This window comes from Pelobates fuscus, chromosome 2, assembly GCF_036172605.1.
Source record: "Pelobates fuscus isolate aPelFus1 chromosome 2, aPelFus1.pri, whole genome shotgun sequence".
NCBI classification, from domain to species: domain Eukaryota; kingdom Metazoa; phylum Chordata; class Amphibia; order Anura; family Pelobatidae; genus Pelobates; species Pelobates fuscus.
In genome coordinates, this window is record NC_086318.1 from 369715353 (window position 1) to 369740942 (window position 25590).

The 25590-nt window shown below is 39.4% G+C and overlaps 1 protein-coding gene across 1 annotated transcript in view; it reads right to left on the reverse strand.

The window, feature by feature from the left end:
* Window positions 1–804: 804 nt before the first annotated feature.
* ACSS1 (acyl-CoA synthetase short chain family member 1) overlaps window positions 805–25590 on the reverse strand; it is a 101023-nt gene continuing 76237 nt past the window's right edge. The window contains exons 11-14 of the mRNA XM_063443703.1: window positions 23462–23589; window positions 8026–8089; window positions 1394–1515; window positions 805–1035 (exon numbers count right to left, since the gene is read on the reverse strand). Of these exons, the coding sequence (XP_063299773.1) occupies window positions 859–1035; window positions 1394–1515; window positions 8026–8089; window positions 23462–23589 (491 nt within the window). The 3' untranslated portion in view covers window positions 805–858. The remainder of the gene's footprint in view (window positions 1036–1393; window positions 1516–8025; window positions 8090–23461; window positions 23590–25590) is intronic.

The window sequence follows — 25590 nt, forward strand, 5'->3', positions numbered from 1 at the left end:
CTTTAAACCTGGAGTGGAAAAGGACTGCTTGAAGTGGCCCACCAGCGGCATTGGCTGAGACCCTGACCCTGCCTAACTGCCGACCCCAAACCGACACCAGCACAAATATACCTACCGAATACTCTTGACGTTCTTAATATAGATGTATGTTCCTCCTCGTGAACTCTTATGTATAGTCCATCTTCTCTTATTATTTTCTGGGGCTGGCTTACATAAAGCCAGGTCTACTAACGGTGGCTCTATTCACTGATTTATACTGTTGCATGTAATATCGTTACTTTAGCTATGCTTTATCACAGCTGATAGTATATATTACGATCTTTACTAATAAGTGACTACATACTGAATGCATGTCTCTTCGTACATCTAGACTATCTATTTACTGGCAAGCTGTATACAGTTAACACGCTAAGGTTTAGCATAGGATGTTTTATTAAGCATACTGGTTATCTAAATTTATTCTTACAAAAATACTGTGCTGTTTTGTCAACTGCTCTTCACTGCTATACTTTGTATGTCAATATTCCGGCTACCGCTGATGGGGCATTACATGCGTGATTGTAACTCTAAAGCACAACAAAAATAAAGAATTAAAAAAAAAAAAAGAATTTAACAGAAGTTAACAATGAATATTAGAAATGTAACCTGAGCCATATGGACACATTTACATAAACGGTCATGAATATAGCCCTGCATTAAATTTGGCACCTAAAAGAGCAATAAAGTGTTTAAAGAGACACCAGATTTAACAAAGTGTTGGTGATATGCTCCCTTTTAAAATGTTATCTATTAAGGGCACTAACCCCTACCTAATCCATTCTTTTTTTAATATATATACAAATAGAAGGCTACAGTTTGTTATTTGCTAAGTTGCTCTGTCTTGTATTTCTGGTGTGCCTCCAGTATTTCTGTAACAATATTTGGATCCTCCAGTGTGGTTATATCACCCAGGTCATCCGTTTGATCAGTGGCAATCTTTCTCAGCACTCGCCGCATGATTTTCCCGGAACGTGTTTTAGGAAGACGTTTCACAATCTACAAAAGAAGTAAAAACATATTATAATTATGAACAACCATGTTATTCAACTTTTTCAAATGTCAAGTTTAATAAACTAGCAGAGATCCACAAATGCACTGAGAATTCTGTCATTCTGTCTGTATCCATCTATCATTTTACCCATCTGTGTATCGATCTACTTTTGTGTTCTAAACAAAGTGTAATAAAATATTACATTTGACAGTCCCCACAACAGCAATCACCTATCTAAACAGTATTTAAGGTTTAAACAACTAGTGTGTTAAATCGAATGACGTGTCTTTTCCCACGCAGTAACACACAAAGTACAATTTTTCAATGATTTATTTTATTCATCATACGACAGCCTTCACTCACCAGGATGTGATCAGGAATAGCATACTTTGCAATTTTTGTCGCTACTATAGTTTTGAGCTCTTCTTTGATTGCTTGTTCAGGACTATCCAGGTTGTCTTTCAACACAACAAAAGCAAACGCGGCTAAAAGACAAAAATACAAACAGTTTATGAATAAATAATAATGTGTGTGCATTATAGATGTTATGTCTAAAATTCCCATGCTGAGTTGGATAATTTTTACAATACGACCGGTTTGGCCGTATTGAACTTGGTAGTTTGTCCTACTCTCCAACCTCAGAGTGCATTGGGTGGAGTTTTTATTTGGAGCTCGGCATCTGGTTTACCAGTCACTGTACAATCAATCTATGCCATGTCATATAGAACGTCGTATACCATTAGTAAACTGCAAAAAATACAGTAAAGATACAGCAAATTTCAATTGCAGGTTTTGTGGTAAAACTATTCATTTATACGGCTGGTTATTCTAAGTTTACGTTCATACACCTGGTTATTACCCTTCCTATTCAACAAAGTTAAAGTTATGCTTCCACCTATACAGACACTCTTTTAATCGTGCTAATTTTATGGTCACTGTTGGTTCCATTGAAGGGGATTGTATGTATCCTTCCAAATTAAATGTGGAAATAAAATAAAAATTCTAAGCAGGAAGTATTAAATGTTTCATTGAAGGGGATTGTATGTATCCTTTCAAATTTAATGTGGAAATAAAATAAAAATTCTAAGCAGGAAGTATTCAATGTTTCAGCCCCTCCATGGGCCTTTCACAAGATCTCGCAAAGTAATAATCACATAAAAAATTTGCTGAATAAAAGATTTTTGTTTGGATAAAAAGTCCTGAGAGTGCTCCTATAATTTATTTTCATAAGCATTGCTAAATGGAGATACCAAGCTATTTGGAAGTAAGGTAGAGTGCCAGTAATTGTGATAGACCGATATAGATAAAATTAGGAATGTGCAAATATGAATGAAATGCCATATATGGACGAATCAAACCTTCTGAGATTTACCTGAGGAGTTATGTGTTACACATACGGTTGTAGGGACAAACAACATTACAGATAAACACTCAAAGACACACAAACACTGCCGAATTGGCCTCACTCCGCCGCACCCCCCCTCACGACCGGTGCTTCCCCCCCCCCCTCCCCACCCCTCAGCCTCTTATCCCTACCCACCCTTCCCACCTCCCCCCCCCCCCCATTGTTCTTATTTTTCACCATTTCCAGTTGTTGGTTGCACAAACAACAAACAACTGGACATATTACAACAGATTCTTATGCTTCTCTCGAACACAACAATGCATTACCTTGTCCTCTCTATCTATACGCGGCCTAAAGACCGTAAAGGCTAATATACAACTAGCTTACGCTGTAGGACACACATCACATCATGGAGGTCGACCTCGGTATGAGCCGTAACACCTCAAAGAGCCAGCTCAGCACCGAAACGACTCACAGTTGTCAAAGCCTATACGGCCACAGGCAACACAGACCGTAAATCACCATTATGACTCACTCCATGTGAAGCGACTTATCTATAACACTGTTCATCTACATTGCATTGTTCTGATTCATTTCAATGTTTTCATTGTATTGTACAGTTCTATTTTTATGCTATTGTTTTTTCCTGTTCCCCTGAATACAGGGCTGAAACGGCCCCCCCCCCCCCCTTTTTTTTCCTTTATATTTCATTTAAAAGCGACACGGAGCGGCATGAATCAACACCTAATATGCGAAAACATCATCTGTCTACTGATGTATAACCTGTAAAAATGTTTGTACTCGGCCCCTGCGTGAGCCACTGTATTTCGAAATGCCGCACTCCGTGCCGACTCAAAAATAAAGAATTTAAAAAAAAAAAAAAAAGACACACAAACAGTTACACATACTATCATCTACACACACACTAATAATGCTACACATACACACCCAATATTACACACATATACACTCAGACACTCACTTATACACACAAATTGTTACAGATACACACACTATTACACATATAAACGCAAAGACACACTTATACACATTCGCACATTGACGTAACAATCTATTATACATATACACACATTGTGACCCCAGCAATTGGCTGCCTTTCCCTCTTTGCTCAATTTATTTGCTCTGCACCTCCTCTGGATGCAGACAGTGTAAATTTATCTTGTGAGTTTCTGCGTTCAGATTGTTGCCTTGTAACCTGCAGCAACACTCTGAGCAGCTGAAACTCACAGGAGCCATGCCAAAAGTTTGCTCGTAGCAGAGGTACTCTCTGCACCATCTCACCCATTTTTTGGGGCTATTTTGCCATTCATTACTCTAAACCCCAATTCCCCTGTTCTGGTCAGGCTCATAAGAGAGGAAATTTTTTTTGTACTTTTATTTACTTTATTAACACACGCCTCCATTTGATATGTTAATAAAGCCATATTTAGTGACTAATGAATTACCATTGTACTGCATTTTAATGGAAACGAAGGCTAAAACTGTGTTTTATAGCTATTGTGTAACCCAGCAACGTAAAATATTATATAAACTTCTTCTGGTTAATTCCCTTATCTCAGAGTTAATTGCTGCGTAGAGAAATAAAAAAGGTGACTGAGGCAATGAGAGCCAAGTTCAATATGCGATTAGAGAATTTTGATTACACCAATGGCAAACATCCAAGACAGAGAATTCCATTTTATTGGCATTCTGATTTTTTTCAGGTAGAGTTATGGCTTACTTTACGATAGATAACAGCCGACCAGCACAAAAAAGATTGAAGTCAGACTGGAATAGTTTGATTAAGATGAGTCATTAAGGAGGGTTTTTTGGCAAGATTACTTTTTCTTCTGTTAAGACAACTAGGTACTCATATCGGCATAGAAGTAAAACTAGTAGTAAGCATGTTGTATTGGCTTTTTCGTTATTCCTGGTTTGCAGAGACATGGAGACAAAAGAATCTTATCAACTAACTGCTGCAGGAATAAAACATTAGTTGGAACATGCATTAAAGGACATCTGTCATAATTTCTGATTATTAATTAAAATAAAAGATTACATGTCTTAAAGTCTCAGTTTGGATGCATTTGTAATAAGTTCTTCTTTAATGTGCATATCCTATGGCTAGTGGGTGAAGGCTATAATAAATATAATAACTGGGGGCGGGGGGGACTAGTGTACATCCCAGGACCCACCCATGGAAGGCAGGGTCTAATGACCTTTATACCATTATCTACCCCTAAAATATGTTGGGCATTTCAGCTACCCCCACCCCCCGGGACATCTTGGGGTTGTTAGGGGTCTCCAAGACCCTAACCTAACTCCAAGACCCTAACAAATTTACCTTTATAAATGATAAATGCTTTTAAATGAGGTTCTATATTATGGGAGACCTAGCAAATGATAAACTCTGCAAACTTGATTACTGATGTCACCATATGACTGTGCACTTTCCATTGATAGGTCTGGAGTGAAAGTCTTGTCTATTATGACACCCAAGGCTAAGGTAGAAAATCAAAAGATATGGAAAGTAAATGAACTGTGTTCTTTAATAGTCTTACAATGTAGTTAGCTATCAAACCTTTGCATAACTTGGGTAAATTATTAACAGTCTTGTCACCTTATTGTAGGACATTTGTTTTACTGGGCTCATGATCAATATGAATACTAGATAATGAACCTAGAACTAGCTTAGAGTTCATGAACCTTAGGGTAGTTAGTTTCTTAAAGGAACACTCATTTTGTTAATAATTTAGTAGATAAATCTCTAAAGAAAACACTCACGCTTTTATTTCTGTAAGTTTTCTTTGAGAGCATATCTAAACAAATATAAAGTCAAATTATCTGAAACCGTTCAGTCTGTGTCAGGGAATACTTCAGGGGAAGAGTGGGGAGGCACTGTCTGGCTTAGCAAGCCTGCCTGCCTCTTTCCGATACCCAGGAAATTGTTCCCGCCCCCAATAATGAAAAAGACAGATATTTGTATTGATATCAGAACTTATAAACTGTGTGTGACATGTTCGTTAAATAAAAAATAATTTAAAACGCCACAAAGAGTCCCCAAAATGGTTGCACGTTGTCAGTGCTGTGCTGGTAAAAAAGAATAAAATGTATAAAAAAAATAGTTTTTTTTTTTTTTTTACAAATGTGCTATTATAAAGCCAAATTGCTAATTAAAGATTAGTCACCATGCAACATAAGAGCTGCTGAATATGTATTCTCTGTTAGTTATATCACTGAAGTATGGAGAGTCCAAGTTCTAGAATAGTATTTGATATCCTATAATTATGTCGTAAAAAAAAAAAAAAAAAAGTCCAGACAGCCTTGGACTAAAAAGCATTATCTTGGCAGAGAAATCACATTGTTGAGAAAAACATTTGTATGCCAGTTGCTACAAGCGCAGCTCTCGCTTTGGAAGAAAGTCATTTGTGGTGGTAGTTTTCTGTACTCATATTTGTAATACTATTTTTTTGGTACAATGTGTTTTGACATAGATTTGCCAAGTATATTTTTATACAAATTACTTTTATCACTAATAACGTCTTCATTGCCCTAGGAATGGGTTAGGGATACTAGTTTTGATTTCAGTGAGCTGTCCCTTGAAGATGACTACTCTCTCTGTTTAATTTGTTACTGTTTCTTTTACCTATCTGAGCCATTACCAAGGCTGGAGTTCCTTTACTCTAGTGTTTGCAAGGTTGTAGTTAAAATGTCTGACAAATCGTCTACTGGCCATCTTACGCTGGATCCTCATCTTTCCCAGACAGGATGTGGGAGCCATTCCCACAAAATGCTGCCACCTTTCTACCTAAAAACCTCCACTTTCTGAATCCGTGCACAAAGCAATGCCAACACCCACAGTTAAAAGCAAACTCACCTCTGACCTCACTTATAGTTCACTTCATCCGATGCCACCTCAGATGACTGGTTCCTTTCTTTACCTCTACACATCACTCTGCATCTCCATTGACTCCCCATTTTATTCCCACATTACCATATTCTCCATATGCATCATCCATGCCCTTTTTCCAGTTCATCTTATAAGAAATTTCCATCAGCCATTCATTTACCCCAATTTATCGCACCAGCTTTATACACCAAATCCACATACTCTAGCTATATTCCCACAATTGATATCCCTTCAGTCATATCCCCTATAATTAATCTAACCTGTCACATTCCTCCAATACACTCCCCTTTCGATTTTTCTGGAACTTATCCTCCTGTCCATACTACCCCAATTCATACACCCAGTTATATCCCTTTCAATTAATTATCCACACAAAATATCCCTAGTTTATTGCCCAACTGCATTATCCCCCAATTCACCTCCCCATAGTCTATCCACTGCCATATCACCCAGCTTATCTGCCCACTGCCATATTCGAAGCACATCTCCCCACTGACATATCACCCAGGTTATCTCCCCACTGCCATATCACCCAGCTTATCTCCCCACTGCCATATCACCCAGCTCATCTCCCCAATGACATATTACCCAGCTCATCTCCCCAATTACATATTACCCAGCTCATCTCCCCAATGACATATTACCCAGCTCATCTCCCCACTGCCATAACTCCCAGTTCATCTTTCTACTGCCATATCACCCAGCTCATCTCCCCAATGACATATTACCCAGCTCATCTCCCCACTGCCATAACTCCCAGTTCATCTTCCTACTGCAATATCCCTGCTCATTTTCCCACATCCATATTCCCTCTGCTAATCTCCCCACATAGCTATTTGGTCAGTTAACCTCCTCACAGCCCTACTCACCCATGTTCATCTCCACCAACTGTTGTAATTTGAGGAAGTGTTAGCACAGAAGTGTTAGCAACCTCTTTATCATGGCTCTGGGCCTCCCACAGCTAGTGCCAACTGATGGAGTTGGTGTTGAAGAAGAAATACCACCACCTCCAAGAGTTGCCTGGTCCTCAATTTCATGATGGACGTACTCACTAAACAGCCTAGTAATTTGAAAACCAGCTTGCAAATTTTGAGCATCTAAATCAAGTTTATAAAACAAAAAGCTCCAAATATGGCTGACTTTTTAGTCTGATATTTTTTCCAACCTTAATTATCCTATTAATTTGCCAACTGATTGCATCTTACAGTTCAATGCATAGACTCCCAGTTCTGAAAGTTGTATCTTGGGTATTAGATATTCCAATTCTCCTTTGTATATTTAATATTTATGAGCATGAAAGATAACCCTGATCACTGATTGTAAATGGAGTGTATTGAGTGTATTGCTGTGTATGCGGAGATAGTTTGATTATATTTGTTTACTCTTTTAGTGCACTATTATATGTATCACTCTTGTTATGCTCTGCCTATTTTATTAAGTAATATATTAGACACTTTGAAGGCGGATCCTGATTTTGCTGTCTAAATTTCATTACAACTATCAAAATCAAACATTGTTAATGCAAATGGACAACAATCTGTGAAGCACTACAGCTTATCTCACTAATTCAATTGCAGGCAGTAAACATCATTGGCCTCCATATAATTGTGAATATAATGGGAAATAATCTTATTAAAGAAGCACATGCACAGTATCATTCTGGAATGATGCTCGTTGATCAATGTTTGGATGCATTAATATACAGTAGTGTATGCACAAAACAAACATGTTCATTATTACCTTCTCCTTTGAGGTCATGTGGAAACCCTATGACAGCAGTTTCTGGGACATTGGGGTGCTCATCCTGCAAAGAAAATGTGTAGATTTACAGTTATATTCATAAATAAATGTATATAATCTGCCAGGCAGTGTATCATTTTTATGTTACAGTTTTATATACTGGGTTATACCTGTACAGTGCCTTGCAAAATTATTCACCCCATTGACTTTTTACCTATTTTGTTACATTACGGCCTTAAGTTCAATGTATTATTAATCTGAATTTTATGTGATGGATCAGAACATATTAGTCTAAGTTGGTGAAGTGAAATGAGAAAAATATATACATAAAACAATTTTTTAGAAATAGAAAACAGAAAATTGTCATGTGCGTATGTATTCACCCCCTTTGTTATGAAGCCCATAAAAAAGCTCTGGTGCAACCAATTACCTTCAAAAGTCACATAATTAGTGAAATAATGTCCACCAGTGTGTCACATGAACTGTCATTACATATACACACCTTTTTTTAAAGGCTCCAGAGGCTGCAACACCTAAGCAAGAGGCACCACTAACCAAACACTGCCATGATTACCAAGGAACTCTCCAAACAAGTAAGGGACAATGTTATTGAGAAGTACAAGTCAGGGTTAGGTTATAAAAAAATATCCAAATCTTTGATGATCCCCAGGAGCACCATCAAATCTATCATAACCAAATGGAAAGAACATGGCACAACAGCAAACCTGCCAAGAGACGGCCGCCCAACAAAACTCATGGACCAGGCAAGGAGGACATTAATCAGAAAGGCAGCACGGAGACCTAAGGTAACCCTGGAGGAGCTGCAGAGTTTCACAGGAGAGACTGGAGTATCTATACATAGGATGACAATAAGCCATATGCTCCATAGAGTTGGGCTTTATGGCAGAGGAGCCAGAAGAAAGCCATTACTTTCAGCAAAAAACAAAATGGCAAGTTTTGAGTTTGCGAAAAAGCATGTGGGAGACTCCCAAAATGTATGGAGGAAGGTGCTCTGGTCTGATGGGACTAAAATTGAACTTTTCGGCCATCAAAGAAAACACTATGTCTGGCGCAAACCCAACACATCACATCACCCACAGAAGACAATCCCCACAGTGAAACATGGTGGTGACAGCATTACGCTGTGGGGATGTTTTTCAGCAGCCGGGACTAGGAAACTGGTCAGAGTTGAGGGAAAGATGGATGGTGCTAAATACAGGGATATTCTTGAGCAAAACCTGTACCACTCTGTGCGTGATTTGAGTCTAGGACGGAGGTTCAACTTCCAGCAGGTCAATGAACCCAAACACACTGCTAAAGCAAAACTTGAGTGGTTTAAGGGTAAATGTGTTGGAATGGCCTAGTCAAAGCCCAGACCTCAATCCAATAGAAAATCTGTGGTCAGACTTAAAGATTGCTGTTCACAAGCGCAAACCATCCAACTTGAAGAAGCTGGAGCAGTTTTGCGAGGAGGAATGGGCAAAAATCACAGTGGTAAGATGTGGCAAGCTCATAGAAACTTATCCAAAGCGACTTGGAGCTGTTATTGCCGCAAAAGGTGGCTCTACAAAGTACTGACTTTAGGGGGGGGGGGGGGGGTGAATAGTTATGCACATTTACCTTTTCTGTTATTTTGTCCTATTTGTGGAAATTACCTGGTCCAATATTTTAAGGAATTAGGGGTCCAAGATAAAGAATTCAACTCAACAATCGAACGAATACATCGCCTACCAAAACCAAGCACGATGAAAAACACCACATCTAAAGATGTCATTGCTAATTTTCAATCCTTTTCATTCAAAGAAAACATCTTTAAAATTATAAGAAAAAATAAAGTGAAGGACGATAAATTTAAAGATGGTTGGTTTTGTCCAAACCTCTCATACCAGACTAGATTACGCCGGAAAAATGTTGTGGACGCTCTGCAGTTACTAAGACAAAAGAATATTCGCTATAGCTAGGTTTTCCCAACGTCCATCAATTTGTTCTGGAAAGGCCAAAAATGTGTATTCCAAACTCCAGAAACCTTAAAATCTTAGTCAGAAGAGACTCTATCTAACGGAGCAGTAAATTGGGACTTTAATTTTTTATATATATTTAGTGGTAGTATTGATAGGAACAACTATGATAAGCATCATAGATGGCTCAAAGGCACGATAAGAGGATTGAACTTTCCGGGACAAAAGACAATATATTTAACACATATATATAGGAACACAATAGAGCATAGCACAAACTGCACTGTATTATATAGACACAAGATACAATGGTAATAGTGAATTAGAAGAATTCACATATTACACAAATACTTTATGACGGAACTTCAAAGAGGGTATATTGAAAGGATGGTTTAAATTTTACTAACTATAAGATAAGTTAGAATATATATATATATATATATATATATATATATATATATATATATATATATATATATATAGACATAACATAAGAGGTTCTTTCTTAACAAACACATTATAATATGACCACATATTCAAATATGATCACATATTGTAACACAAGCACAAGTCGTTTTATAATATGGAGTAATATCTAATTAGTAGAGATATGATGTAGTGCACTAATAATAATAAGATATTGTAATTAGGAATTAAAGAAATACCGTATATACTCGAGTATAAGACGAGTTTTTCAGCAAATTTTTTGTGCTGAAAAACCCCCACTCGTCTTATACTCGAGTCAATGTCTGTATTATGGCAACTTACGAGAGACTGCGAGACTTACAGTGGAGCTGACCGGACCGGAGGAGAGAGAAGGGAGCTGACAGGAGCTGCAGGAAAGGTAAGTTACAGCTCTCTGCCAGCCCCCCTCCCCCCCCACTGCACAGCCCATCCACTGGACCACCAGGGAATGAGAGCCCCCCTCCCTGGCCAGCTAACAAGCAGGGAGTGGGACGAAAAAATCAAAATAAATAAAAATGGAAATAATAATATTTAAATAAAATATTAATAATATAAAAAATAATAATATTAAAATAATAATAATAATAATATTAAAAAAAAATATAAAAATGCCCACCCCCCACCAAGGCTCTGCATCACACACACAAACACACTCTGCATCACACACACACTGCACTCACACATACACTCTGCATCACACACACACACACACTGCATTCATACACACACTGCATTCATACACAAACACACTGCATTCTTACACACACACACACACACACACACACTGCACTCATACACACACACACTACATTCATACACACACACACTGCATTCATACACAAACACACTGCATTCATACACAAACACACTGCATTCATACACACACACAATGCACTCATACACACACACCGTATTCATACAAACACACTGCATTATATACACACACACACACACACTGCATTCATACAAACACACTGCATTATATACACACACTGCATTCATTATATACACACACTGTAAATAAATATTCAATTAATATCATTTTTTGGGCATATAATTTTATTTAGAAATTTACCAGTAGCTGCTGCATTTCCCACCCTAGTCTTATACTCAAGTCAATAAGTTTTCCCAGTTTTTTGGGGGTAAAATTAGGGGTCTCGACTTATATTCGGGTCGACTTATACTCGAGTATATACGGTAGTTATTATACGTTTTGTGGGTTTTTCCCTCTATTTTCTTAGGCTCTCCAATAAATATCAATATAATAATAATGATAATGTTCACTTCAACCGGTAGATTACCCCTGGCATAGGTTCAGTTAACTTAGTAGTTTGTCCCACTTCCCTTGGTATGTCAGGGGTAGTCGGTCATACTACCCCCCAAATGCCCAGGGCAAATGTCTTGTTAGCCTTGTGGCTAACAGACATGCTGGGCTGGATGCTGGGCAGGCGGGAGTCTCACTCTGCGCGAGGCGCGCGAGGGAGCTTAGCAGACAGCTCAGGGGAAAGTGCTCCTTCGCCAGCGCCACCCGCCCAGCAGCCCCAGGGAGAGGGAGAACCCCCCCCAGCATTCCTAAAGGTAAGGAGGCTGGGGGGGTTTAAATTTTTTTTAAAAAGTGAGTGTTAATGTGAGTGACTGTATGTGTCTGTTAGTGTGTGTGTTTGTCTGCTAGTGTGTGTTTGTCTGTTAGTGTGTGTGTGTGTCTGTTAGTGTGTGTCTTACTGTGTGTCTGACTGTGTGTTTGTTAGTGTGTGTGTGTCTGCTAGTGTGTGTCTGTCTGCTAGTGTGTGTCTGTCTGCTAGTGTGTGTGTCTGTTTGTGTGTGTCTGTGTGTGTGTGTCTGATAGTGTGTGTGTCTGATAGTGTGTGTGTGTCTGATAGTGTGTGTGTGTCTGTTAGTGTGTGTGTGTCTGTTAGTGTGTGTGTGTCTGACTGTGTGTGTGTGTCTGACTGTGTGTGTGTGTTTCTGTCAGTGAAAATGTGTGTGTATTTAGAATGGGGGGCAGGGGGAAGGGTTGGGTGGGGGTGGAGGGGGCGTCTGAGTTTTGTACTACCTAGGGCAGCACAAAACCAGGATACACCACTGGTTTGTGGTATGCCTTTCTTGAGGGTCAAAAAGACTTCCACAAATGTGGCTTTTGTATGTATGTATGTATGTATGTATATAAGTTGTTTTTTTTGCTGCCGGCCATAGTCAGGGAATGAGGTTTAATTTAAGTTTTTTTCGATTATGGTTAGATTTATGACAGTAAATGTACTGGGACTTAATTCTAACTTCAAACGACAAATGGTGCTAAAAACAATGAAAAAGGAAGCAATAGATATTTTAATGGTTCAATAAACTCACTGGAAGGCAAACGATGAACCAAAAAGGGGGGACTAATAAGTTCAGACATGTATATTCCGCTTCCCTACCAGATTATAAAAAAGAGGAGTGGCCATTATAGTGGATAAAACCATACAAGTAAATGTAAAATATCAGAGTAAGGATATAGAGGGTCGTTATATTATTTTAGTGTGTGAGATTAACAATCAGCTATTCACTTTAGTAAATGTTTATTTACCAAATACATATCCAGTTCGCTTTCTTGAAAAGATTATAAAATAAATGAAATGCTCATGAAATGCTAAAAGCAAATATCTTACCTATATTAAAACAGGGAAAGAATTCAGCAGATTTAACCAGTTACCATCCTATTTCACTGATAAATGTTGATACTAAGTTATTTTCTTCAATATTAGCTGAATGTTTGAATAACATTTTGTTAGACACCATACATTTGGACCAGATTGGCTATGTGCCAGGAAGGTCTTCTTGTAATAATATTAGAAGAATAATCAATATTTTAGACTCGGCTGAGCGGGTAGGTACTCCCCTCCTTACCCTGTCGTTATACGCAAAAAAAGCATTTGACAGGGTGGGATGGGAGTACATGTTCGCTACATTACAACTATACTGTGTGAGCGATTGGATGCTTAGTGCTATAAAATCATTATATACTGTTGTCCCCACAACATTGTCCCCACCATACTGTTGTCCCCACAATCATTGTCCCCACCACAGCAAGCGTGGTGGGGACAAATTTATGTTCAGACTGGTTTGAATTAAAAAACGGAACCATACTGTCTACCCCTATGTTTCAACTGTTCATAATGCGCTAGAGGAATGCCTTTGGGGTACCTCTTAAGCAATTGTTATAATCGTACGCACTACAAAAATAAAGAATTAACAAAAACAAAAACGGAACCAGACAGGGATGTCCTTTATGACCTATTTTGTATATTTTTTTTTCTTTTGAACCACTTGCTACAAAAATTAGAGAAAACAAATGCATAAAGGGGTACCCAATTAATAATCATCAGTCAAAACTATGCCTATATGCAGATGATGTCCTTGTATTCTTGACTGATCCAAATAAATCATTGAAAGATCTGTTGGAAGAACTAAATAGATTTAGTCATATTTCTGGTTATAAACGAAATATGAGTAAAACTTTATAACATAGATAAAAATGACCGTGAGGGAATCTGCAGTAAATAAAGTTTTGATTTTTCAAAGAAGAACTTCACCTACTTGGAGGTTATCATTCCATCAGACATTTAAAAAATAGTCAAATGTTTTTCTCGGACAACTTAATGTCAGGATTACAGAATGATCCAGCACGTAGAATTGTGTAACACAGAGGACTGATAGGTAATGTATACCGGACCTTAGAATGGCAGGACTAACGTACCAAAGAATAGTCAGGAATAGCCGAGGTCAAGGGAAACAGAAACAGACACAACAATAAGGAAAAGCCAGGAGTCAGGGATGTCAGAAAACAGGGAAGTCAAAACAATGCCAAAGTCAAATAACCAGAATAACCAGAATCAATAACGCACTCTCGGACAACCACAAGGGAAACCACGACAGGGCACTGAGCAGGATGAGAATTGGGCCTAAATACCCCTCCTCTAGATCTGATAGGCTGTAACCGGCCTTTGACCCCAAAGGCAGTTACCAGGTTCCCATTTGCATAATTGCTGCTCAGCATTAACCCTTCTGTGGATTTGGTTGCTGCTCGGCACAACTTTTCATGTGTGGACAGTAAATGCCATTAACCAAATTTTTATAAGCGGATGAATACGTGACACTTAAGAACCATGAATATATTGTTGAAAGAATAGATTAACAAAGAGATATCATGGTATGGTAGAATTAACATCATAAAGTCGTAAATTCTACCTCAATGGGTTTACTTATTTAGAATGCTACCATTAAACTTTCCAATTCCCTTGTTAGAACTAATCCAACGTAGCTTCAGAAATTTTGTGTGGAAAGGAAAAATACCACGCATCAATATTGATATAATGTCAAAAAATATTAAAATGGGTGGTTTAGGCTTCCCTATTGTCCAACAATATCATGATGCAAGCATTACCGTATATACTCGAGTATAAGCCGAGTTTTTCAGCACATTTTTTGTGCTGAAAAACCCCAACTCGGCTTATACTCGAGTCAGTAGTCTGTATTATGGCAATTTGCATTGCCATAATACAGACTGGGGCTGTGGGAGAGCGTTACTTACCTCTCCTGCAGCTCCTGTCAGCTCCCTCCTCCGCGCCGTCCGTTCAGCACCTCGGTCAGCTCCCAGTGTAAGTCTCACGAGAGCCGCGGTTCTCGCGAGACTTACAGTGTGAGCTGACAGAAGAGCTGACCGGACGGCGCGGAGGAGGAGAGAGCTGACAGGAGCTGCAGGAGAGGTAAGTAACGCTCTCTCACAGCCCCCACAGCCCCCCCCCCCCACTGAACTACCAATGCTGGACCACCAGGGAAGGAGAGCCCCCCTCCCTGCCATATATCAAGCAGGGAGGGGGGACGAAAAAAAAAAAAAAAAATTATAATAATAATAAAAAATAATTTAATTAAATAAATAATAATAAGAAGAAATAATAATAAAAAAATATGAAAATAATTAAAAAAATAATAATAACATTGGCCACCCCCCACCAAAGCTCTGCAACACACACACACACACACACACACACACACACACTGCACACATACACACACACACTGCATTCATACACACACACTGCATTCATACACACACAGGCCCGTCGCTAGCCGACAGGCAAAACAAGCAACTGCTTGGGGCCCCGAGCTGGCCCGGGGCCCCAAGCAGAGCCGGCAGGGGCATGCGGTCCTGCGGGGCCCGGACTGCTCAGGTCGTCCGGGCCCCACATTCAGTGGGTACATCCCGGGTCGCAGGGGGCCCGGTATGTACCCACTGGGCCAGCCTCTTCTCCTGGGGGGCCTAGCAGCCGGTCACCTCAGGGCCCCCCAGAGGCTGGCCCTGCTGACACCTGGCGGGCGCGCGAGGGAGCACTCTCCTCTGAGTGCTTCCTCTTCAGCTCCCTCGCGCACCGTACTGATGCCGGAGCCGGAAGATGACGTCATCTTTCGGCTCCGGCATCAGTACGCGGCGCGCGAGGGAGCTGAAGAGGAAGCACTCAGCCAGGGAGAGTGCTCCCTCGCGCGCCCGCCGGGTGTCAGGTACTCAGGGAGGACATTTCAGTGAGTGGGGGTGGGGGAGAGGGAGGGAGGACATTTGGGGGGAGAGGGAGGGAGAACATTTGAGGGGGGGGGGGGAGGGAGAAAATTTTGAGTGGGGGGAGAGAGAAAATTTGAGTGGGGGGAGGGAGAAAATTTGAGTGGGGGGGGAGAAAATTTGAGTGGGGGGGAGGGAGAAAATTTGAGTGGGGGGAGGGAGAAAATTTGAGTGGGGGGAGGGAGGGAGGAAATTTGAGGGAGTGGGGGGGAGAGGGAGAAAATTTGAGGGAGTGGGGGGGAGAGGGAGGGAGGAAATTTGAGGGAGTGGGGGGAGAGGGAGGGAGGAAATTTGAGGGAGTGGGGGGGAGAGGGAGGGAGGAAATTTGAGGGAGTGGGGGGGAGAGGGAGGGAGGAAATTTGAGGGAGTGGGGGGGAGAGGGAGGGAGGAAATTTGAGGGAGTGGGGGGGAGAGGGAGGGAGGAAATTTGAGGGAGTGGGGGGAGAGGAAGGAAATTTGAGGGAGGGGGAGAGGAAGGAAATTTGAGGGGGGAGGGAGGAAGGAAACTCGAGGGGGGGAGGGAGGAAGGAAATTGGAGGGGGGAGAGGAAATAAATTGGAGGGGGGAGGAAGGAAATTGGAGGGGGGAGGAAGGAAATGAGAGGGAGGGGGAGAAGAAGGAAATTGGAGGGGGGAGAAGGCAATGAGAGGGGGGGGAGAAGAAGGAAATTGACGGGGGTAGGGGGAGAGAGTTTGCCATCCATCACACACACAATGCACCCCTTGCACACAGAAAAACACACAATGCATTACACACATACACAAGCAATGCATCCCTTACACACAGCAACACACAATGCACCCCTTCCACACACTCAGTGCATCCCTTACAGCAGTGTTTCCCAACCCAGTCCTCAAGGCACACCTACCAGTCCAGGATTTAGGGGTGACCCAGTTGTGTCTAAGGTGTTTTTTCTTTTTTTTCTAAAAACACCTTAGACAAAACTGGGTAATCCTTAAATCCTGGACTGGTAGGTGTGCCTTGAGGACTGGGCTGGGAAACACTGCCTTACAGACACACACACTGCATCCCATACATACACAAACTCACCTTGCAGCCCTTACACATACAAACACAGATTCACACAATGCATTCCTTACACACATCAGGACATCCCCCCCCCCACACACACACACAACCCTGTGAACAAACTCATTGGTGGAACATGAAGGTGGCCCCTGGGACCCAGACCTTAAACTGTGTAAATGGCCCTCAAAAAATGGAGCTGCTTCCCGTTCTCCCAGAACATTGATTTTTGTGACCACAGTTACAAACCGCCTCCAGAGAGCCTGTTCTACACCAGACCAGTGGAGCCAGACGGCAGCTGAAGCCCATCATCATCCTCATCTGGTTGTAAGTAGGCAATCTAGTATATTATTCGTGGCACTAATCTCTAATTTACCTCACATTAAAGGGACACTATAGTCCCCAGAACCACTGTAGCTTAATGTAGTGGTTCTGGTGTCTATAGCCTGTCCCTGCAGGCCTTTTATTGTAAACACGGCGGCACTGCAGCACTGTGTTAGTTAACATGGCAGATCATATGGGTGGGGCACTGTGATGTCAACTGGGGGGCGGCAAACTTTACTTTTGCCTAGGGCGGCAAAAATCCTTGCACCGGCCCTGCAGACACTGCATCCCTGTGGGCGGACTCAGGGGGGGGCGCCAGGGGGCCCAGACCTTGAGCGTGCATGTGGGGGGTGGGGGGGGTTGGAGTTTGGGGGGGCCTCCATGTCTGTTTTGCTTGGGGCCCCCAAATTCCTTCAAACGGCCCTGTACACACACACTGCATTCATACACACACACTGCATTCATACACACACTGCATTCATACACACACTGCATTCATACACACACACTGCATTCATACACACACACTGCATTCATACACACACACTGCATTCATACACACACGCTGCACTCATATGCACACTGCACTCATACGCACGCTGCACTCATACGCACACACTGCATTCATTATACACACACTGTAAATAAATATTCAATTAGTATATTTTTTTTAGGATCTAATTTTATTTAGAAATTTACCAGTAGCTGCTGCATTTCCCACCCTAGTCTTATACTCGAGTCAATAAGTTTTCCCAGTTTTTTGGGGTAAAATTAGGGGCCTCGGCTTATATTCGGGTCGGCTTATACCCGAGTATATACGGTATATATCATATCCATAAGATGTATAATCCAATTTTTAACAATGAAGACTGGTATCATCTAGAGATAAAATAAATGTTGACTGTAAAGACGTATCTACTCTAATATGGAATTTAGGGACTATACCAACTGATAAATATAGGGGTATGATACTTTTTTTTTTTTTTTTTTAATTTTTATTAGTTTCATCATACATACATAAAAATCATTTACATACATCACACTCAACATAGGTATTGGTTTGGCACAGATTACACACAAAAAAAATAAAAGAAACATACAACAGTCTATCAAACAATACAAAGTATCTTAATAAACCAAAATACAGATAATAACCTGTGCCCTTCACCCATCTACCCAGGGTATGATACTTAACCAAATACTACCATTGTGAAATAATTTTTTTCTTAAAAAAAAAAAAAGCAAATTTATCTGATAAAATTCAGAAATTATTGAATAGTCAAGAAATTGAAAACAATGTTCTAACAAAGTTAGAACACTGGAAAAATGCAGGATTACAAAAAGTGTATCACCTTATAGAAAATAATACTATTAAAAAAAAAATCAGTTTTGAAACATACTTATGGGTTGCCTTCAAAAGAGGCATTTAACCCCTTAAGGACACAACTTCTAGAATAAAAGGGAATCATGACGGAATATATCCGTCATCTGTCCTTAAGGGGTTAATTATATCAGAGTGAAAAGCTTTCTGAGCAGACACACCTTGTTGGAAAATAATGAAATATCACTGATGCTAGAAAAAAATATTCCTGCAAAAAGATAATAAAAAAGTATTGGCTAAATGTGTAAACCTAATTAAAATATTGAATAATAAAGAACAGAAAAATAGAAATATTACCATTTGGGAAAAACTCCATCATTTGATAGATGAGACTTTCTGGAATTTGTCATTTTCCAGTTTTACTAAGAATATTCATGACCTTTCTCTAATAGAAATGCACTTTAAGTGCATTAATAGATGGCTTTATGTTCCAACTAGATTAGCCAAAATGTTTTTTAATCAGTAATAATAAATGTTGGAGATGCGAAGAAGAAACATGTTCCTTTATGCATATATTCTGGGAATGTAAAAAAGTTTGCACTCTATGGTAATGGGCTTTTGAGTTTATTAAAAAGGTTTTGAGGATTAGCATAAAAATCGCTCCAGAAATTGGATTATTGAATATGAATTTATCAAAATATTTAAAAAAAAAAAAACAAGTATATTTAATTATCCACACATGTGCAGCTGTTAAAAGTCTGATGGCAAGAGCCTGGAAGCAGACACATGCTTTTTCAAAATCAGCCCTTTCGAATCAACTGCTGTGGCAGTAAAAGATGGAAAATGGGAGGAAATGGTATGTGGAGGCAGGGGGAAAATCAAGTATAATATCTTACAATGTTTTGACATTAGCACAAAAAAAATATTGTTATAGTCCCTCAAATAAGCATATGTTACATTTTGAATCGATCCTTGTTCCCGGCCGGCCGCCAATCAAATTGTATGTTCTGGCTGGAGGGCCCTGCCTGGTTTTCCTATTCGAGAACACCGGCGTGACCTGGCAGCTATTACTGTAAAGTCTTGTTTTGTTTTTTGTTGTTGTTGTTTTATATGTATTGTAAAACATCTTATGTTTAAAGAAAAGAAAAAAAAAAAAACACCAAAACCCTCAAATGGTAAATTGTATGAAATAATACAATAGGCGCAAAAATAAATTTAAATGAATAAAGACGTTTTACTAACCAAACACGCGAGCCCTGCATTTTGACCCAGAGTCTCTGGGCCTTTTAATTAACCCTGCTGTGTTTGAGAAATCTTGCCTCTCCTCCTGTGTGAAGTCACCATCATTTGTATGGCACCTGGCATGTTGTATGTTTAGATTAGAAAATAAAATGACATACAGTTGCAAGAAAAAGTATGTGAACTCTTTGGAATGATATAGATTTCTGCACAAATTGGTCATAAAATGTGATCTGATCATCATCTAAGAAACAACAATAGACAATCACAGTCTACTTAAACTAATAACACACAAAGAATAAAATGTTGCCATGTTTTTATTGAGCACACCATGTAAACATTCACAGTGCAGGTGGAAAAAGTATGTGAACCCCTAGACTAATGACATCTCCAAGAGCTAATTGGAGTGAGATGTCAGGCAACTGGAGTCCAATCAATGAGATGAGATTGGAGGCAGGGACGTTTTAGCAAACAGGACATTTGCCTTGGGCGGCATTTTCCAGAGGGCGGCAAAAAAAGCCACCCCCAAACGCCCAGGGCAAATATCTTGTTAGCCTTGCTGCTAACTGACATGCTGGGCTGCTGGGCGGGCGGGCAGCTGGCGAGGGAGCACTTCCTCTGAGCTGTCTGCTCAGCTCCCTCGCGCGCTGTCTGCAGAGTGAGGCTGGGAGCCGGAATATGACGTCATATATGACAGCTCAGAGGAAGTGCTCCCTCGCCAGCGTTGCCCGCCCAGCAGCCCCACTAGACCCCAGGGAGAAAGAGAACCCCCTCCCCCCAGCATTCCCAAAGGTAAGGAGGCCTAGGGCAGCACAAAACCAGGATACACCACTGATTGGAGGTGTTGGTTACAGCTGCTATGCCCTATAAAAAGCACACACCAGTTCTGGGTTTGCTTTTCACAAGAAGCATTGCCTGATGTGAATGATGCCTCGCACAAAAGAGCTCTCAGAAGACCTACGATTAAGAATTGTTGACTTGCATAAAGCTGGAAAGGGTTATAAAAGTATCTCCAAAAGCCTTGCTGTTCATCAGTCCACGGTAAGACAAATTGTCTATTAATGGAGAAAGTTCAGCACTGCTGCTACTCTCCCTAGGAGTGGCCGTCCTGTAAAGCTGACTGCAAGAGCACAGCACAGACTGCTCAATGAGGTGAAGAAGAATCCTAGAGTGTCAGCTAAAGACTTACAAAAGTCACTGGCAAATGCTAACATCCCTGTTAGCGAATCTACAATACGTAAAACACTAAACAAGAATGGATTTCATGGGAGGATACCACAGAGGAAGCCACTGCTGTCCAAACAAAACATTGCTGCACGTTTACAGTTTGCACAAGAGCACCTGGATGTTCCACAGCAGTACTGGCAAAAGATTCTGTGGACAGATTAAACCAAAGTTGAGTTGTTTTGAAGAAACACACAACACTATGTGTGGCGAAAAAGAGGCACAGCACACCAACATCAAAACCTCATCCCAACTGTGAAGTATGGTGGTGGGGCATCATGGTTTGGGGCTGCTTTGCTGCGTCAGGGCCTAGACGGATTACTATCATCGAAGGAAAAATGAATTCCCAAGTTTATCAAGACATTTTGCAGGAGAACTTAAGGCCATCTGTCTACCCGCTGAAGCTCAACAGAAGATGGGTGTTGCAACAGGACAGTGACCCAAAGCATAGAAGTAAATCAACAACAGAATGGATTAAACAGAAGAAAATACGCCTTCTGAAGTGGCCCAGTCAGAGTCCTGACCTCAACCCGATTGAGATGCTGTGGCATGACCTCAAGAAAGCGATTCACACCAGACATCCCAAGAATATTGCTGAACTGAAACAGTTCTGTAAAGAGGAATGGTCAAGAATTACTCCTGACTGTTGTGCACGTCTGATCTGTATATGCCAGAAAGATTTGCAAAAAAAACACAGTCAAAGTAAAACCTGCAGCTATATATAGGTTACAATGATCCCATGGAAACAAAAAGGGTTTATGGCCCTTTAACCTTGTATCCGTTATCTGCAGCCTTGCCTCAAATAGATTGTGCAACATTCTCTATTTTCTGGATGTTTAATCATTTATATTTATATTATCCATCGATTGGCAATATTTGCTTTCAAATAACAGAGCAGTGGAAAATACTGAAATGTCATCTTATAATAACACATTGTGCAAATGGCCTTAAAGTACATTTTAACAGCTGTATGCGCTCAATATAAGTTTCAACGCCAAAACATCTCTATTAAAAAATACTGGAAACTGACGCAGGATTGTCTGTGTAACAAGAAGGTAACCAACACTATGGGTAAACTGTTCATGGATTGCATCAACAGCTGTCATAATTTATAATACCATTATCTTCCAGTTCTTAGGTATGCTAGCATAGTAATACTTGCGTATAACAAGAAATGTGAATGGATTTTGATTTTAAGGAAAGCAGTTGTCATGCCCTCGTTTCCAGACATGGCTATGCTCATTACGATTAAAAACATGAATCCAACAGCTTTTACAACACATGGATCCTCATACTTCCAGTTTGGTTCTATACTGGACCCTCCACAAGTCACAGAATCACACCCGAGTACTGTCTTCAGTCTACCATGGTACAATCAATGCTGACTGCTTTATTTAAGCCCGGCATCCATAGCTCAGAATTTTATTGCGTTGAAATAATCCTAGTTTTAAACGTCATAAAGTGATTTATTTGATGCATGATTGTTTCGAATCGTCTTTTATTTTTCTGGTAACCCTTATATTTTACGTCTTCTCGGTTATTCTTTGTGCCTATTGCCTATCTTGCTTCCAGTCCATACCAGCTACGTGCCCTAACCAAGCTTCTCCTTGACCACCCTCTAACCTTGTGTGATTTCTCTGAACCTTATAAATATCCCTGTGCCATGGCCGTACAATCCCTGTTAATGACAAGGGAAGATTGATTCTGATCCCCTGCACACAGCAAAACAGATTAGTTCAATTACTATAAGTCCCTTCTCCCTTGTTAATCTTTTGGAAGGATGGGAAGTATTAAATCCATTGCTATCTGAACTGTTAGAGTAAAGAATTGGTGAATTCATTCTATTCTGCTGAATTAGAGACAACAACTGCAGGTCTGTTCAACTAAACATAGTGTCTATATATTATTCAAGCTATGAAGGGAATAGTCATGTAGAGAATTATTTATTATAATTATTACCATTGTTTAGATATTGCCAGCAAATCCTGCATTATGTAAAGATTTGACAGACAGATAGAAATAAAAATTAAACAGATCGATTTATTAAGCATCAAATTATTGTAACTCCCAACTTAAAAATGTATCATAATAGCCAAGTTGGAAACAAATCACCAAATAAAGTACAATGGCGATTTTGAAAAGCAGATATTTTGTTTTAAAATGTGCAAATCAGTTCTCAATGTACTTGCTTTGTGAATAGATATTACTGTCCTGGCCATTAAAATGAGTGTGAAAAGGAGAAAGGTGTCAGCCAAAGATTTAAACAATGAAACCCATGTTGTGATTTACCATAGCATCTTCAATTTCTGCCGTGCCCAAGCGGTGCCCGCTAATATTTATGACGTCGTCCATTCGACCCGTTATCTGGTAATAGCCTTCACTCGACCTGTGAGCTCCGTCCCCAGTGAAATAAAAGCCTACAAATGAATAGAGTAATTGACGGTATATTTAATTATAATAAATGGTGCTTTGGATTTTTTTAATTCACCTAATTAACTGCCCTATTTCAAATTTCATTCCAAATTAGTGGATACAAGTACCTAAACAATTTGACAGATTTTAATTTATTATTTTTTGTTATCATTATTATTATTACTACCAGTATTGAATATTTACTGCAAACGTTTTTCTTGTGTCACTTTTTTTAATATGCTTTTTTTTTCTCAATTTTCTCTTTCAATGAATAATTAATATTATTAATAATTAATCTGATAACACATGCATGAACTCAAATTAATTAATCAAGAAGGATCCATTTGTCTCTCACTAGGGTTCGCTATGTCTTGTATACATGTTATTTCTGCAGATTATATATGCACAATAGATTTCACTGGTTGTTCCTGGATACAATGTCTATATCTAATTTCAATGACATGTGTTGTTAGCAAACACCTCCTGTAATACTCTGCTGATTTATTTATTTACGGACCTTTAATAGTTGAACTTTGGGTACATTGACCAGCACAGCTAATTGCAATGGTTATATAATGGCACCATTTTTTATTTTTTGTGTTTTTCTTCCATTTTTGGCCAAACCATTTTTGAGTGGCTTGTGAAAAAAGGGCTTACCCACAACTCAGAATTTGGCCTAGTGAACGCTTGGTCCGGCTCTAATTGTTCTTGTGCTAAGAGCGCCCATTTACTATAGATTGGTGTACATTTCATGAATATTATGAAATATTATAACCATAAATGCAAGGTGTTTTTAAACAATAATTTGCATTAATAATGCAAACACGTCGGTTTTCAAAGTCTGGATTGATACTAATTTCTGATGGATTCTAAAGCAATGGAACTTTAAAACCAGGTTAAAATGTAGAGGAATATTTAGATTATAAAATAAGAATGCACATTGTAAAAATCCATTAAAATCCATTCGATAGGTGATCAAGTGTAACTATGCTATGTCATATTACATTATTTATTCATTTTTACATTACAGAAAAATTTAATTTGGAGTAAAATATTATGTTGTATATCGATTTTATTGCATTGTTTCAGGCACAGTATGGAATAAATTGTTTGTCACATAAAGCATATTTAAAAAAAAAAAAATTATATAACTAGAAATGGTCAAACAGCATAGAGTAATACATATATGTATATATATATATATATATATATATATATATATATATATATATATATATATATGCATTAGTAAGGAAACAGAAAGCATGCTTCATACAAATGCCATCATAATGTCTACATGCACTGTACAGTTACTACACACAACAAGGAAGGTGGACAGAACTGCCATTTACAGTCCTTATGCAAAGATGTAGAGTAATGAACTGAGCAGTGCAGAGAAAGTCTTAGCTAAACTAGGTGAAAACCAGTACTTCAGTAAAAATCATAAAAAGTGAAATGTGGCATACATGCTCACGAATACATGTGGTTGGGAGGGACAGGGTTAACAAATGAAATAGTCCTGTACAAATGCACTGTGGAACCATTTCAGTTTAAAGTAAAAAAAAAAAAAAAAAAAGTAATGACAAGTTCTGTTATTATATTAACTCACAGTTATAAAAATAACAATTAAGATTTGATAGTATATATTGTTTAATCAATTTAACTATATGCAGCACCAATGATTAGCCACCGACGTATAGTATGACCCCTATTTTGCTCTAATTGTTTTTGACTGGTAGAATATGTTAGAGAACTTTAGCTCAATGAAGTAGCTTTGGTGTAAAGATCATGACCCTGCAGTCTCACTGCGCAATTATCTGCCATTTAAGAGTTAAATCACCTTGTTTATATAGACCAAGGCACACCTCCCTGCATGTGACTTGACCAGTCTTCCAAAACACTTCCTGTAAAGAGTTATCTAATGTTTACACTTCCTTTATTGCAAATTCTGTTTAGTTTATAATTTCTTGTCTCCTGCTTTTTTAATAGCTTGTTAGATCTTGCAG